General features: G+C 37.3%; 2 protein-coding genes and 1 non-coding gene across 4 annotated transcripts; 1 reads left to right on the top strand and 2 right to left on the bottom strand.

Moving 5' to 3' along the window:
- Positions 1-3,941: 3,941 nt before the first annotated feature.
- On the top strand, positions 3,942-6,899 carry LOC133739667 (amino-acid permease BAT1 homolog). The gene is made up of 7 exons (XM_062167453.1): positions 3,942-4,092; positions 4,202-4,381; positions 4,701-4,820; positions 4,936-5,127; positions 5,274-5,579; positions 5,655-5,837; positions 5,922-6,899. The coding sequence occupies exons 1-7, from the start codon at positions 4,009-4,011 to the stop codon at positions 6,432-6,434; spliced, it is 1,578 nt and encodes a 525-aa protein (XP_062023437.1). The 5' UTR covers positions 3,942-4,008; the 3' UTR covers positions 6,435-6,899.
- LOC133739666 (protein translocase subunit SECA2, chloroplastic) lies at positions 6,451-15,550 on the bottom strand. 2 transcript variants are annotated; one of them, XM_062167451.1, is made up of 33 exons: positions 15,297-15,550; positions 15,070-15,204; positions 14,909-14,978; positions 14,758-14,822; positions 14,492-14,612; positions 14,224-14,315; positions 13,886-13,951; positions 13,652-13,716; positions 13,459-13,546; positions 13,275-13,340; positions 13,012-13,127; positions 12,810-12,900; positions 12,493-12,576; positions 12,287-12,379; positions 12,084-12,179; positions 11,907-11,992; positions 11,541-11,619; positions 11,332-11,445; positions 11,004-11,099; positions 10,871-10,934; positions 10,483-10,772; positions 10,095-10,150; positions 9,614-9,731; positions 9,461-9,541; positions 9,049-9,128; positions 8,553-8,607; positions 8,377-8,446; positions 8,108-8,297; positions 7,854-7,977; positions 7,697-7,771; positions 7,431-7,621; positions 7,093-7,286; positions 6,451-6,957 (listed from the first exon to the last, which is right to left on the bottom strand). In XM_062167451.1, exons 1-31 carry the CDS (start codon positions 15,477-15,479, stop codon positions 7,457-7,459), a joined length of 3,174 nt encoding a protein of 1,057 aa, XP_062023435.1. In that variant the 5' UTR covers positions 15,480-15,550; the 3' UTR covers positions 6,451-6,957; positions 7,093-7,286; positions 7,431-7,456. The 2 variants fall into 2 exon arrangements, with proteins under 2 accessions (XP_062023435.1, XP_062023434.1); XM_062167450.1 differs by having other exon boundaries at positions 7,165-7,286.
- A 47-nt stretch (positions 15,551-15,597) lies between these two features.
- On the bottom strand, positions 15,598-15,671 carry TRNAI-AAU (transfer RNA isoleucine (anticodon AAU)). The gene has a single exon. It is a non-coding gene; the product is annotated as a tRNA-Ile (tRNA).
- Between the last annotated feature and the right edge of the window lie 793 nt (positions 15,672-16,464).

Here is a 16,464-nt window from a genome sequence, read left to right as displayed (position 1 = left end):
CGCCGGCGTTGGCCGGCCGGTGGTGCATGGTGGCGGCGCCCCAAGGCTCGGTGGCGGTGCAATGCTCTCTTTGAATCAACTTTTGATTCTCACTTCTCTTCGTTCTGAAGAAGAGATGTCTGTTTGAAGTCTTTAGTATCACGGATCATCATATCATGACCTGGGTGTCCCAAACGGTCGTGCCAAAGCCTATATGTGATCAGAATCCCATAAGTCATCTCTCATGACATGGTTGGATTCAATGACTCGAATAGTGGTTGCATACAACCCACTAGAGCGACACATAAGTTTCTCTAATAGTCATTAGAGGTGATGCAAAGGAGCTCTTGTCCATTCTCACAATGTGTTTCCACATGAAAACCATTGGCTTTTATATCTTTCAAATAAAGTTCGAATTAAGGTATGTCCAAGACATTAAGTAAAATAATCGACACTTTATTAATAGCCAATGATTACATCAAAGTTTCTTAACCAAAGTCTAATCCAAAATAAAAATCAAACTTAGACAAATCGTAGTCACTCAATCCGTTTGGTAACTCCAATCAAATATGACCAGGGAAGTAGAGAGAGATGTCGGTGGAGCGAGGCTCTCTTAAGTACCATTAATCTCAATCACTTTCCTAGACATCATACTTCATTGGATGCGCCACTTGAGAAAGAGTTAATATAAAATTGTCATTTATTGATTAAGGCATAATTGCCATTACATAATTCTTGGAAAATAAATGGACTATTTAATCAAAATCTGCGGCATCAACATGGTTGTTTTCCTCGCCAAATTTGAAGTCTGTAATATGAGATTGACGTCATTGTCATTTCCATCATCTCCTTTAGCTGCGAGATGAGCCTCATGCTCTCTCATATCTTTATACACTTGTATTGTGCAACTTTGTTTTTCCACTCGCATTCTAGTGCTTAAATCAATGCTTTAAAGATTCCCATCTATAGCATTACCTCACCTATTAATTGAGATGCACCTTGTGCATTTGGACATCTTCCATGGACGTTGGTGGCGACACCACCACTACCGACGGCCCCTGTTTTGTCTCTCCCACGCTGGCCAATGTTGCCACGTGTCCGCGTATCTCGCGGTTTTCCTTCCTTTGTAGGGCGGTTGTATGGACCCACACGTCCATTTTGTTGTCCCCTAACTTTTAGGGTTCCGCTCCTTGCGCCCTCCTTTAGGTGCGCAATTTATAATTCGCCTCATGAACGCTCTTAGTTCCAACGGGCCTTTGAATTATAGTTTTTCACGAGTATGTTATCAGCTTACTCAGTAACTGACATAAGTTGATGAAACCTTGTGATCCGTCTAGCATTGCACACAAGCCTATATTTCTTGGCAATCATTAGCGCTGAGACGGGGAAGGTTGAGAGGATTTTCTCAATTAATCTTTATTCTGTGTGCTCTTCTCCACAGAATCCCACTAGTAGTGAGGTGATTCTTGACGTTATTCACCCATCGGTGATAACCAATGTTATTTGAATCTGGTTTAGTGAAGTTGAGTTTTTGCACGTTTGCATTCGACATTCAAAAACGAAGGAGAATAGATTAGTTTCGGAGTAAAAACTTCCACAAAAACTAACCTGTAACGTTTTATGAAATTATTTTTGTAATACTGGATTGTAGAATGAAAACAGGGAATTAAACTACAAGTTTTTAAGATGTAAATACATGTTTGGCACAAGTATTTCAAAATTTGAAATATTAAAAACATATCTATCATTTCAAAAAAAAAAAAAAATTGTAGCTCTCAGTTTATATAATCTGAAGCTCTATTTTTTTTTCTTCAGTAATCATGAAAGATTGACTATTTTGTTTGTATTGATCATGAATCCTTTATTGGTTGTTATGAGCTTTTAAACAGAGTATTGTGAATGAGATTGAACAAGAAGAACCAAATCCCTCAATTTTGTTTATAAAATATATCATATGAAATTGCAAGCTCCTGAATCTTTAGTTCAAAACGATAATTCAATCAAATGTCTCAACCTTAATTGTTAATTTCTCTAGCCCATGAGATAATCTAATTATATTGAAGCATAAAATGCCGAAGCTTTCACCCTAAATCATCCATATAAATTAGATCTAACACATGAAAGAGGAATTTTCTAAATCCTTCATTCTTCTCCACTGCATGATTCTACAAGTTTCAATTGATTGAAAAAGACGGGGAAGAAGAAAGTTAAAACAGCAGATAAAGTAGATGAGATCATGAGAAGAGAGGATAAATCTCAATGGAAATTGTGGAAGAGAAAGAGAGAAAGATCGAAAGAGAGGAGAAGAGTTTGTGGATCTATGTGCTTAAAAGTAAAAAAATAAAAATAAATCACTTTCTCTAATTGTAGGGTGGGTTGTTTTCAGGAAACAAGGAAAACGTCAAAAAGTCATTTTCCATATTTATTCATCATTCCTGAATTGTTTCCTAAAATTTGTTTTCCCTGTTTTTCAAATTTAATGCACGGAACGCAAATTACATAAGTTTTTGAATTCGTAAAATAAAAAACAGTATCGCAAAATGATACCGAACGGGCCCTAAAATAATAAGATTTCCGAGCTATGCTACCAAGAAATCAATTTTCAAGAATATTTGGATTAGACCGAAACAATGATGTTTAATATGGTAAAAAATTGATGCTTGCGGACGCTCTTAGTCCGAAGATTATGAACACTCTTAGTTCATTGATTACGAACGCTCTTAGTCCGTTTAGCGTGAATCCCCACAATTCCGCTTATTGAATAATCGAACCCATGTTCGTATATTGCAAATCCTGCAGAAAATAAAGGAATTTAAAAGACAAGAAAGCAGGAACTTTAATCTTTAAAACTTACTTGTTGAAATTCGGAGCAGATTCGCTTCTGAACAGCTCCCACTTCGAATGGTGTACATGTCTCAAAACGACTCCAATAGGACTGAAATTTGGAAGTCAGATAAAAGAGCCAGAGACGAACAACTTTGATGAAGGAAGGATTTTATCTGAGGTCCCGAAATGTTTCGGGGCGTGCAAACAGGCTGATCTGCACAGGAACGAGCGTGCTGCTGTGCTGCAGGGGCAGCAGGCGTGCGACGATGTTGCAGGGGCAGTAGGTGGCACACGGGTGCTCAAGGGCTGCGGGAGCAGCGCACGGTATGGCCAGCAAGGGCTAGGAGCTTGCGGCAGTTTTTGGTGAAAGAAATTTCAGGTGTTAGGGTTTGCTAGGGTTTGCGGCAGCTTTTTGGTTTTTAGGGCTAGGGTTAGGGCTCGTGCTGATAATGTGTTTAAGTAAATCGAAATTGCAGAGAGAATTGATGGGAGAATTGTGTGTGTATTCTATTATTGATAATAGGAGCCCTTTATATAGGGATTTACAAAGTACATAATCTTGTCATACAAGGAAATAGAATCCGAATATAATTAGGAAATCTAGAACCTTCTCTCCTATTACAACTCTAGAACTAAACCCTAGTTTGAAGAGGCACATATGATGTCGACTTCCTTCAACATGTCTGTCTATTTCAGCCTTGAATCTGCAAATATACACACAGAAAAGTCAAACTTAGTTTTTCTATTAGAATTTGGACCAACTGAAGAAGTAATTCAAACTCTCTAGCTGCTTTTGCTTATATGCATTCATTACTTGGACTGAAGCAAGTAAAAACAAGAACTAAGTGATGCTAGGCCTTGTCATGAGTGATGTGAGCAGCAAATAAGTCTCGGATTCAGTGTTAATCTATTGTAACTTTAGTGTTAAATGTTGACCATATTTTCTGCTTGATTTGGTCATATCAAATAGAAACCAAAAATATTATTCAATTGCAAACATGATAGGTAGTAGCACTATTACAGCTCACCACTAAGAGCTTTCGTCTTTCACATTCTTACTCCAGATTCAAAGAAGTCATTGATTTGGGTTTCAAGATATATATATATATATATATATATTTTTTTTTTTCTTTCTTTCTTTCCATGCATGATTATATAACATAGCAAGATACTGATAGAAGTCTTTGAGAGGAGGATATCAGAATGACTCAATATGTTTTGGAAATGGATTCCGGAGAAAAGCGTCTCAATGAGCTTGGTTACAAGCAAGAACTCAGAAGGGAAATGGTAATCTCTCTTTTAGTTTACCTCAATTTGGATTTGGATTTGGATTTGGATTTATAACTGTCAAATAATCTTATGTTTTCGAACTTTTTTCACATGGGGTTTTCTGCAGACGTTGTTCAAGACACTTGCAATAACATTTTCATGCATGTCAGTGTTCACTGGTACACCTCTCTATGGCCAAAGCTTGCGTTATGCAGGTCCTGCAACTTTAATATGGGGATGGTTAGTTGTCACCTTCTTCACATGGTTTGTCGGAATAGCCATGGCTGAAATTTGTTCTTCTTTCCCGGTATGCATTGCCCCTATGCTATTCTTACTCGGAACAAGAATCATTTAGCTTTGACAGTTGAAAGAAAAATGTCTTACATATTACGTGAACTTTTAAAATCTCAACTGATGTGACAGTATTTTATTTGTTCGTAGATTGTATGGAATAAGAAACAAAAATTCCTTCATGTTGAAAAAAGGAGCTCCTTGGTCAAAAACACATCCATATCTTTCCTTCTACTCTGCATAAGATTCAACATCCCTCATAGAAATTTAACAGTAGTACGTATTAGACTATTAGTAGTTTCTGAGATGACTTGGTTGCTCTAAACATTGGCCAGACCACAGGTTCTCTTTATTTCTGGGCTGCCCATTTGGCTGGACCCAGGTGGGGCCCATTTGCTTCATGGTGCTGTGCTTGGCTTGAGATAATTGGTCTGACAACTGCAATAGGCGCTCAGGTATTATCAGAAATAAATTTTCAGGCACTTGATAATGAACTAATGAATATGATATCAGAAATAAATATTCAGGCAATTGATTAATCAGTTATGAGATTTTGTTTTTCCCCTTTAGGCATATTCAGCAACACAAGCATTTCAGATGTTCATTCTTATAGCCACTGGGACAAACAAGGGTGGAGGCTATTTTGCTTCAAGGAGTGTCTTTGTGTGCATGTATATGGGCATAACCCTCATTTGGGCAGTACTAAACACTTTCGCTCTGCAATTCATAGCATTGCTTAACATAATCTCCATATGGTGGCAGGTCTGTTCTTCAACTTTCAATTTCTTGCTAATTTCGCAAGTCACACATTGTTTCGGCACATATATGGAACCTTTCCTTAGTCTCAACAGAAAATTTGAATCTTTTAAGTAGGTTAATACTGATCCCTAGCTCCTTCTAACATACAGGTGATTGGTGGTTTGCTTGTGATTATAATGCTGCCTCTGGTGGCATCGTCAACACAAACAGCTTCTTCTGTCTTCACTCATTTTGAAACATCTCCCGAGTCGACTGGGATATCTAGCGTACCTTATGCAGTGGTTTTGTCAGTGCTTCTGAGCAATTACTGTCTGTATGGATATGATGCTGCAGCTCATCTTACGGAAGAGACAAAAGGTGCAGATAAAACTGGACCTATAGCTATTCTCTCCAGTATTGGGATAATATCAGTGTTTGGTTGGGCTTATTACTTAGCTCTCACTTTCAGCATCCAGGTAATGATCTAGAGAAAGGCAAAGCTAAAGGCGACGACGAATTAGATCCTTATCCTACCATTATTCTTGATGCAGGATCTGGACTATTTATACAGTGCAGACAATGAGACTGCTGGTGTACTTGTACCAGCACAGATAATATATGATGCATTTTATGGAAGGTATCATAATTCCACTGGAGCTGTGATTTTCATGTTTATTATCTGGGGTTCCTTCTTCTTTTGTGGGCTGTCTGTCACCACTACTGCTGCCCGAGTAGTAAGAAAAACCGAAACTCTAAACCCTAAAGCATTTTTCTCTTTTGTGAATCTAAAAGTTAACATTAATGTGTTCTACTCCTAGGTTTATGCTGTATCAAGGGATGGATGTATGCCTTTTTCACCAGTGTGGAGAAAAGTAAACCCGAGGAACAAGGTTCCAACAAATGCTGTGTGGCTCTGCGCTGCCATCACTATGCTTCTCGGATTACCCATCTTGAAAATGGACATAGTATTCATAGCCATCCTTTCAATTAGCACCATTGGCTGGGTGGGAGGTTATGCTGTACCAATCTTTGCTAGGCTGGTGATGGCTGAAGAGAACTTCAAACCAGGACCCTATTATTTGGGTAGAGCAAGGCGGCCAGTTTGCTTGGTGGCTTTCCTCTGGATATGTTATACCTGTTCAGTCTTCCTATTGCCGACTTCTTACCCTATTCGATGGAAAACTTTCAATTATGCACCAGTGGCCCTGGGTGTTGTTTTGACACTAGTGATGGTCTGGTGGGCGTTGGATGCTAGGAAATGGTACAAAGGACCTGTAAGAAACATTGATGTACAAAATGGAAACAATCAGCATCCGCAGTCACACCACTAAGTAGGAAAGAAAGCTATACTCTATCATGTTCCAAATTCCAAATTTATTATGACACTGATCAAATCCAAAAGAATACATGATCTCTTTTCGTTTGACATCAGGTTAAGCTTAGTACATGAGATAGTTTATACCAAAAGTCTGAAGATGATTGCTATTTCAAAATGGCTTTAATGCCTGTTCATACTTCATAGTAATGCTCTTTTCACTTCCAAAAATAATTGAATACACAATTGCATAGAGGCGGGGAAAGATTAACAATCTGGCACACAATCGAGTGCTCTACAGAGGAAACATGGTCTGTCAATAATATATGTACAGCAAGGGAAAAGGCATGAGAAGGTTGGGAATGGATGGCTACAGATGACACCCAATTGCAAAAAGAGTTGAAGTGTATTCCATAAAATGCAAAGTCAATTAGTTTGCTCCACTCCAATCAAGGTGTTCATTGCAGTTCCAATTCCTCTGTTCCTCAGCAAAAACCTGCTGCCTTCTTCAATGAAACAGTGCACTTGTCGGTCCAATCCTGGAAAATACAACATCATCAGCAATTGGTCTTGAATTCTTGATATCCACCCAAAACTACTTCTTTACAAAACAATGTATGTGAAACTATTATAAATATATTTGTTAGCAAGGGAAAACATAAATATCAATCTACCTATGGAAAAGGTTACAAGTTCAATACTCTTCATATAATGAAGCTGAGGGATAAGAGCAACACACTTCATACCAGGCAAGATCAGTTTGGTTGACATACTAGCCCACCAAGATACAAACCATGGTTCCTTCAAGCAACCATCCAAACAATCACCATGACTATACAACCACAGTATGAATTCTTTATAGCCATAGCTGTTGAAAAATTAAAGAAAAAGTTATTTAATTTTGGTGAGGGCAAGACAAAATTAAATTGGCGGCCATGGTATAGACTATGGCTGGAGTCGTGTGAATAGATAGTAAAGTGCAGGCAAGAGAAATGCAAATCAGAGTACTTACATTTAAATGTGTGATTAACTAATACTTCATGATACAAAAATTTCTTGAGACTCCATTGGGGAGGACCAATATTGCAAAAGTGACTCTACAGTCAACCTTCGTGTTGCACTAAGCATAGATATGAAAAATCGACAACCATCAATCTTGTATTCTTCAAGAGGATTCCTGTGCCCAAAACTCCTTACATTCACCTGCCAAACAATCATGTAAGTCTTTAACTATGGATGATGAAATTGAAACCTAATGAACCAAAGATTATAGAATACCGCTGAACTTAGCCTGTTCATGTTTACAAGGTGATCCCTCCAGAAACAATCAAGGGTTTTCACAATAACTGCTCTCTGTTTTCAAAAGAAAAAAAGTGTCTAAGAAAATTTCTATGAAAACAAGGATACAGTCTTAGCTGACATGAAACATTCTTACTTCAACTTCCTTCACATATGTATCATCATAACCAGAGTCTTGAACAACATCCAAATATGAAGCAATCAAATAGTCTCCAAGGTACTTGCGGAGGAGGTTAGTAGTAGCATGGTACCTTCCATTCCTTCATTGGAAGATCACAAAACTCATAAGCTTGCATGAATGAAAAGAAAGAAAGAAACAAAACAGAAACAACACGTAATTAAACAAAAAAAAGGGGGGAACCATACACACGAGAATTAGAGTTCACTCACTTGGTCAAATCATCCGAGCATATAGCAAGCCAACGTTTCAATGAAGAGTTCTTCTTGCGGATACCTCTGAAGGCATTTGGAGGTTTTGGCAAGTTTGGAAGGTGAATGTCATCAATATCTTTAAAGTTCAGTTCAAGTGACTGCGCAAGAGATTCTAACAAAGCTTCCTCAGTAATTCCTGCAAATGAATCTGGAAAAGTTCTTCCATGAGAATTTATGTTAAACAAACCAAGAAATGCAAAACAAACATTAATAATCTATCAGCTCACCATCCAATAGTTTCCCAGCAATTGCCATAAACTCCTTCAAAAGCTTATTTAAACTCCATTTTCTTGGATGCTATTAAGCAGTTGGGATTAGTAATATAAATTAGTGGACTTGATCATACAACAGTTCCCACAAAAAAAAAAAGTATATACATCATATATATAAAATCTCAAACTACCTTGAAGGCGTCAACATTTTTAAATACGATTTCATCTACCACTGCTTGCATGTACCTATTACCAAGTTTCATCAAGTCAAATTATAATAAAGGTGCTGCAATAAATTTAATAGATGCAAAATGCATATTAAGTAGGCGAGTTTAGTTAAAGGAAGAAAATGTAGCTAAGCTACAGTTATTAATCATTCATTTTTCTCCATGATTAGTCTATGTCTATAACTTTGCATTATATCTTTGCACTTTGTCAATATAACACAGGTCTACTGATGATACTAAAGTATGTATAACCACTAAAACATGCAGCTTCAAAAGCTATTTTATAGAGATTGCCTTGAAAGTTATAGATGAAAGTAGAGCTATATATTTTAATTGCTCTCCACTGTTTAGATTAACTCACTTTCAAGAACAGGCAATCTATCATACAAAGTGCTATAAGAATTGGTTGATATATCAGGGTATGCAGCAAGAATAAATTCACTGAGATCTAGATACTTACTGGAATACATGCTGGGAACAACTTTCATTATCACCAGTTAAAATTGACTGCCGAAGTTCATAAACATGCTTTCTCTGCACCTGAAAAAAGGAACAGAACAACTTCATGAGCAGGAAAGCAAGACTCATAAACCTGTTGATCCAATTTATAGATTTTCCATCTTTTTTTCGTTTTCAATTTATGCACGCATTAGCATACAAGATGCCTTATTTATAGATTGCTAACTAATAATACAGATCTCCCTGATTTAGTAGTTTATTCACTTAGTCAACACAACTGATGGTTTATCCTCAGGGAAGTAAAAGAATCACAAAGTCTATACTGCTGGCCAATGAAGAAATTTCAAACCTAAATAACAGTGATTATAGTAAGCACTTGGTACTTCAAATAAAGACATTATTTCTAATCATACCTCTAATACTTCATCAAACTCAACCAGGCTCTTTCTTATGCCAAAAAAGTACTTTTCAGCATTAATTTGCAGGGACAGGAGCTGCAATAGTACAAGTTGGTTAGAAACAGAGAGTGTGTAGTAATTCATCATCGACATGCCATAGGAAATTACCTGTCTCACAATGGCATCACCTTCAATTGGTACATCCTCATCATCAGTAATTTTTGAAATAAGTCTCACAGCCCACTCAGTATCAAAATTAAACTTTTGAAACATCTCATCCTGCAAGCTGTTACATAAAAAGCACAAATAATAAGGTGTGGCACCTTTCAAAAACTTCATCATGGGCATAAGTGTTAAGCTACAGTCCTGAAAATAGAACAATAAGTGTCGATATCCCTCTCATTTGAGAAGCACTATTTTTCTTAGTCAAAACTCCACCAGTCACTCTGACAGTTTGGTTTTGCTAACGATAAAGATAAAGGAAGGTTAAGTCAGAAGAACAGAGATGGCTTAACTTAACCACATTTATCTTTTTATTTATTTTCAGTAAGCATTAATAGACTATAGATGCTTTCCACCCACTGATCAAACCTTCGTGCAAGCATATATATGCACGTCTGAATGGGTCTCAATCAGGAGGTTGACTTACCTCACCATAAATCGAGTTGATCCTGGATCACCTTGCCTTCCTGCTCTGCCACGAAGCTATAACAGGGCATGACCATAATAATAAAAGTCACATTAAATATGGAAGCAAGACAGAAAAACAATAATAATATATATATAATGTAATTGTCCAGGTTAAAGATATCAATTGTATGCATGGAAGCAGATATCTTTAGCTAATGAGAGAACAAGCAATCATGAAAATTAATATGAAAATTTTCAAAGGAAAGAGAGGAGAACTCCTGGCAACTCCCAAGCTGAAATTGGATGGTTGCATATCAAATCCAAAGTCACCCCAAAACTGATATTTCGTAAGTAAATGCTTGATACATGTATAAAATAAAATAGAAAGATGAATGCCAATAGCCCACCTGGTTATCTATTCTACGAGACTCGTGCAAAGATGTTCCAATCACATGAAGTCCCCCAAGTCTTTTCACTTCAGACCCTTCTTTGAAACAGTGTACCTCGCAATCCTTCAAAACTGACAGATAAGCAAGTGCTATTGTAGGGCCAAGAGGGTATATCTCAGACTGTTCATCAACAAGCCTCTCTAGCTCTTTCAAATTTCTTGATTGACTCATTTCCACAGACTCTGATATCATGGATTTTGCCTCCTTATATGTCCAACTCTTCCCTTCATTTTTGCCAACATATTTAGCTGCACAATTAATAAATAATACATAAATTCCTAATATGCAATCACAATATATCTAATACAAGCACAAAATATTTACTAGTAAGAGAATAGCCACAAACCCATTAACGCTGTCTTAGCCAGCAAAGCTAATGATGATGGACCGACCTTAATCTTTGACAATACCTACAATAAATGATTGATTAGAAACAGGATCATTTTCGTCTGCAACTTACAGCAAGTAGAATTGATCACCTTTTGTGAAATTGCCTCTCCATCTATGTCAATGTTAGGAGCTTCTCGTGTCAGGAATGAAATCAAACTGTCTTCTATGATTTCTTTTGCAAGCATCTTCAATCATTACCAAGAATGCAAGGCATTAAATTCATAAAATTCTTTTTTAAGTTTTTAGTTTCTACTTATCCACACAGGCTCTACACAAGGATACTTTAGATACAAGGATCAAGGATGTGCATGCATGAAACCAGTATGTGTTCCATATTTAATAGAACCTGGAAATAATGTAATGATGCTTTTACTAAAACGCACTTTGAATAAATTAACAATTAATATAGCCACCTACTTTAGGATTCCCCCCTAGGATTATGTCAGTGCCTCTGCCAGCCATATTAGTAGAAAGAGTAATGGCATGTTTTCGTCCAGCTTGGGCAACAATTTCAGCCTCCCTTGCAGCATACTGATGAGAACAGTAAACAAACACAACTTTAATGAGATACAATTATAATAACAACCTGAAAAAACTAGGGCAGGTTCAGTTAAATATTAATAAACCTTGGGCCGTGCATTTAGAACATTGTGTGGGATGTTATGTTCCCTCAACAGATCAGACAGGTGTTCAGAATACTCAACACTGCATTAAGAAGATGAGAGATCATAGTAATGAAATCTGCTGAACTCTTACAAACTCAAAACATGAAGATGACCAATATACTTATGAAAGAGATACAGCTGTGCCTCTGCATGTTATAACAGGTATCATAATGCTTTGTTGCACATCAAATACACAACCTATATGCTTCCATATTCCATTAGAGTTTATGATTTCTGAAACATAAAAATGATATAACACAACAGCAGATTATCTTAAAATCACATGAAACCATATGCAACAATTTAAACATATTACATTATACTTACCTGGTGGTGCCAACCAAAACAGGACGCCCCTGCCTGAACATGTATTCCACTTCTTGACGAACATATTCCCATTTCCCCTGAGCAGTCTAAAATAATACAGATCCCGAACTTTATGTTAAGTTAATGAAAATACTTTCAGTGCAGGTATGGAAATCAGACAAACTTGAGGAATATTACCGCAAAAGCTTGAATAGGTAAATCATTACGAATGTTTGGCAAATTTGTTGGTACTTCAATAACTGGTGTTTGGAACATTTTCAAGAACTCTTTCTCCTGAAATGATTAAATGGAAACTTTAAATAACATATGCATTATACGTATAAGTTAGCAGAAAATTCCGCACAAATATAAAATGTCAGAATGCATATAAATATACATACTTCAGTTTTTGCAGTGCCAGTCATCCCTGATAGCTTTGGGTAGAGCTTGAACAGAGATTGATATGTGATTTGTGCGATAACAACCGAATCAGCCTAAGAAGTAAACTGAAATTACAACTTGAACCAGGATGGTATATTACAAAAAAAAAAAAAAAAAAAAAAAAACACACACACAGAGGCATCAACTGTCACACTTTAAGACATACCTGAATCTTCAAACCTTCTTTTCCCTCCACAGCTTGATGAATACCCTCAGACCACCTTCTCTTATCTTCGACTCTGCCAGTGAGCTGCAAATATTATAAGACTTTTAGTTTTCTAATTCAATGATACTTAAATCTGTACTTGTCTATAAAATGCATCATTAATGAAATAACAATATTTTGATCTCAGAAATACTCATGATTCATAAGAATGGCAATATGTATAATTTACAGGTCTACAATTAAAGGTACCTATAATTATGATGCATTATATACTTTTTTTTTTATGCTATAATACTTTCTAAAAATCTTAATTATACCTCATTGATTATGAGAGCCTTCCCATTTCTGACAATATATTGCACATCCTTCCGATAGAACTCTTTAGCTTTCAACGCATTCATCACAAATCTACAGATTTCCGGTGTCAAAGCTAAATAAAAAGGTCAAAATGAAAACTCATGACCATATATAGAATGGCCAGAAATTAGAGTTTATTCAGTCCTCAATATTCCTCTTTACCTGGCCCAGGGATCATTTTCATCCCATAAGTCATTTGTTTCAAGAGCCATCTCAGCAAGAGCTATTCCTTCTTCAGTCAACTCAACTGAGTAATCTTTAAGTTCTACATTGTAATGCTGTGAAGTCCATTGTGAAACATTAAAAATCACTCTTCCCAACATAATTATTTAGAAAAAAGAAAGAACATTGATGGTGAAGGGTCAACAAATAGCAACCTAAAGTCATAGTTCATCTGAAAATAAAATGAAGGAGAATGGACTCACAATTCCTCGCACAAGCAACTCAGCCACTTTAGCAGCAACAGGATAGCGAGCAGCATCTTTACTAGCCTGAGATAGAGAAAAGTATCCAACCAAACAATGAGCACTTTCTGAACATAAAATTAAGCTACTAAAAAATATGTACTCAAATAGTAAAATGAAATGCAAATTAATTTGAAAGAATTACCTCGCCACTAATTAGCAATGGATTTCTTCCTTCATCAATAAGAACTGAGTCAACTTCATCAACTATTGCAAAATGAAATGGCTTTGGCCTGATTGACACAGAAACAGCTAATTATTCCAAAAATAAATAAATAAACTAATACAAATATAAACACCATGACACACTATATGAACCAGAATTATTTGATACTTACGATCTCATAACAAGTTCTCCACTGTTTCCGGCAAGATTGTCTCGTAGATAGTCAAACCCAAGTTCCTGATAATTTCATTATGAAGGAATATCAGAAACAAGGCGATTATTTTCTTCTTTTTCTTTGGAGGGGGTGCAATAACTACTAATCAGCTTCCCCAAGAGAAAAGAGCTTTGCATGCAACCACTGAAAAACCTTAAGCAAGACAATCAACAAGCAGTATAAAGGACTTACTGAATTATTGGTGTATGTTATGTCACATCTATAGTTCGACCTCCTCTTGTCAGCTGTCATCCCTCTCTAAGTTGCAAATAGGAATGGATGGAAAAGAAACATGTCAATAAAACATATATCAGCAATTTGCAGAATATATACACTTTGAGACTCTGTTCTCTGGGTAGTGGAGTTATATACACTTAGACTCTCAACTATAATGAGAGTCATAATAACTAGCTTGTAGAAGGTAAAAGTCAGTCTTAAAGTAAGGATGTCATGTGCCTACGGCAATGACATTAGGAATCATGCCCATTGGAGTACACCCCTCAAAAACATATATACAAACAGGAGATTACCTGAATAAGACCCACTGAAAGACCTAGGAAGCGATGAACACGACCCATCCACTCAGCATCCCTTTGAGCAAGGTAATCATTTACGGTTACCACTGTATGAAGAGAGAGGCAGGAGTGTAATTTTGACAATTTCCAAGATGAAAAGAAGACCTAAGGATCTGCTTAAGCTTGTAACATGATGCATATAGCATTAAGATACCATGACAATTTGTTCATCACAGCAACTTCTTACAAGCCGGAGCGCAAAAGAGCAAAACGAAAGACATACCATGAACACCTTCGCCAGTCAGGGCATTAAGATATGCTGCTAATGTGGAAACCAACGTTTTTCCCTCTCCGGTCTTCATTTCTGCAATGGACCCATCATGAAGCACCGCCCCACCAATAATCTGGCATAAAATTACCACCATATACAAACAAGAAGGTCACAAAATCAAGTTAATAAAAATACATAAAGTTTCATATGTAGATAAACCCATGTTTAACCACAAATGTGACTGCCAGCACAATGAGTGCGAGAGAGAGATAGGATACCTGAACATCGAAATGACGCATACCAAGCTTCCGTTTCGCAGCTTCACGAACAACAGCAAAAGCCTCTACAAAAACTCACCACTTAGAGAATCCAACCACAATAAATGCACAATCTTTCTAACTAACAAGTAAACTCAAGACAGAAAGCAACCAGCTTGAATATCCGCAAGTGTCTCTCCTTGTCCCAATCTTCGCCGAAACTCGGCAGTTTTAGCAGTAAGCTACAAGAAACAAACAAACAAACACAACCCATCATTCGAAATGCCCAAAACAATCTCTTACAACAAGTAGAGTCGATTAAAGCCAGCAAACCTGGTCATGAGTGAGCCTCTGTAGCTGTGGCTCAAAAGAGTTGACAGAATTGACAAGGCGGTAGTAGTCTCGAACAACCCAGCTGTTCAAGCTAGTCACGTCGTTCCAAGTCTTTCCAATCCGGCCCAGATTCTCCTGAAACAAACAGAGAGGCGAGTGAGGCATGTCGTCGAACAGGCAGTGAAGTTAGAGAGTGGGGAACTCGGGTAAAAAGGGGAGTAATTTACCTTGAGAGAGGCGGCGGGAGAGAGAGTGAGACGACGGCGTGGAGGGCGGGAGGAGAAGGCGAAGGTAGGGCGCTGAGGGAGTGGTTTGAGGGAGAGGAAAGTGGGGATTTGGAGACTAGTAGTAGTAGTAGAGGCCATGGCGGGAACTGTAACTGGGTGGAGAGTACGATTTGTATGGAACATAGAGTCGGAGAAGAGAAGAACGAGAACTCGATCAGTACGGAAAGAACCAAAAACTCTTTTCCTATTTCCTTTAAATTCAAAAAGTTGAAAGAGGAGAATGAAAAATAATAATTTTGAATGGCCCATACAGGTCTCGAACCTGTGACCTTCGCGTTATTAGCACGACGCTCTAACCAGCTGAGCTAATAGGCCATTTGTTCTCTTCTCCTCAGTTTCCTTATAAATAGTATAGTTAACCTTCAGATCTTCTAAGTTCTAACATATATAGCTATTGATTTTCATGGTAGTGGGATCCTATATAGAGCAATCCTAAAGCTGAAGAAGCAAGAAAAATAGGTGATGGCATGGGAAACACGATAAGCCCTATATATGTTTACTGTGGAAAAAGTTCAGTACAATCATAAGCTTTAGGAACTCCTCCCCTCCCACTGACTCGGCTTTTCTTCATCAATGTCTCCCCCTGTCCTCACAGTAGTTTATCAAAAGCAACAAAAGTCTGGCCTTTGAGAACCTTTTGTGAAGATGACTCTCATGTTAGCCAAAACTGTATGAAGGTATTTCTCTACAGGCATGCCATTTCCTTTTCTCCAAAGAGATACAAACTCTGATGCCATTTCAGAAGAGCTCAACAGGTGCATTGTTTCCCTTGTATTCATTGTGATGATTACTCATTCTAGAAAGGTCACACAGTCAACATTAAATCTACTCCATGTGCACTATTTTCTGAGCTTTCCTCTTCTCTTCTCTGGCTTTTTTCTGCTCTTTTCTACCAGATCATTTGCCCTGATTCGGAATGAGGAACTCCTCCCTTCTATACTGGTTCTTTAAAACAGTTGCATCGTCTAAGTATGTCTTCAACCTAAATGGAAACATCAAGGGAGAAACAGAACGAACAAAGTTCCCAGTATCATTTTATTAATACTGTAGGATTGGAATGTGATATCTGATCGCAAGCCTAACACAAGACTGGAAGTAACTCAGGATC

Source organism: Rosa rugosa, chromosome 3 (genome assembly GCF_958449725.1).
Source record: "Rosa rugosa chromosome 3, drRosRugo1.1, whole genome shotgun sequence".
In the NCBI taxonomy this organism is placed as follows: domain Eukaryota; kingdom Viridiplantae; phylum Streptophyta; class Magnoliopsida; order Rosales; family Rosaceae; genus Rosa; species Rosa rugosa.
Note: the sequence above shows the minus strand (reverse complement) of the source record. Positions and strands in the feature narration are given on the sequence as shown.

Bases quoted from the DNA above. Each gene is read 5' to 3' on its own strand.
- LOC133739667 (XM_062167453.1), top strand. From the start codon at position 4,009: ATGACTCAATATGTTTTGGAAATGGATTCCGGAGAAAAGCGTCTCAAT. The intron at 4,821-4,935 runs GTATTATCAGAA...TTTCCCCTTTAG, and splicing joins CAACTGCAATAGGCGCTCAG to GCATATTCAGCAACACAAGC. The intron at 5,838-5,921 runs GTAAGAAAAACC...TTCTACTCCTAG, and splicing joins CCACTACTGCTGCCCGAGTA to GTTTATGCTGTATCAAGGGA.
- LOC133739666 (XM_062167451.1), bottom strand. From the start codon at position 15,479: ATGTTCCATACAAATCGTACTCTCCACCCAGTTACAGTTCCCGCCATG. The intron at 10,151-10,482 runs GTGGGCTATTGG...GCCCTGTTATAG, and splicing joins CTCGTAGAATAGATAACCAG to CTTCGTGGCAGAGCAGGAAG. The intron at 7,978-8,107 runs GTGAGTGAACTC...CTTCCAATGAAG, and splicing joins TGCTCGGATGATTTGACCAA to GAATGGAAGGTACCATGCTA.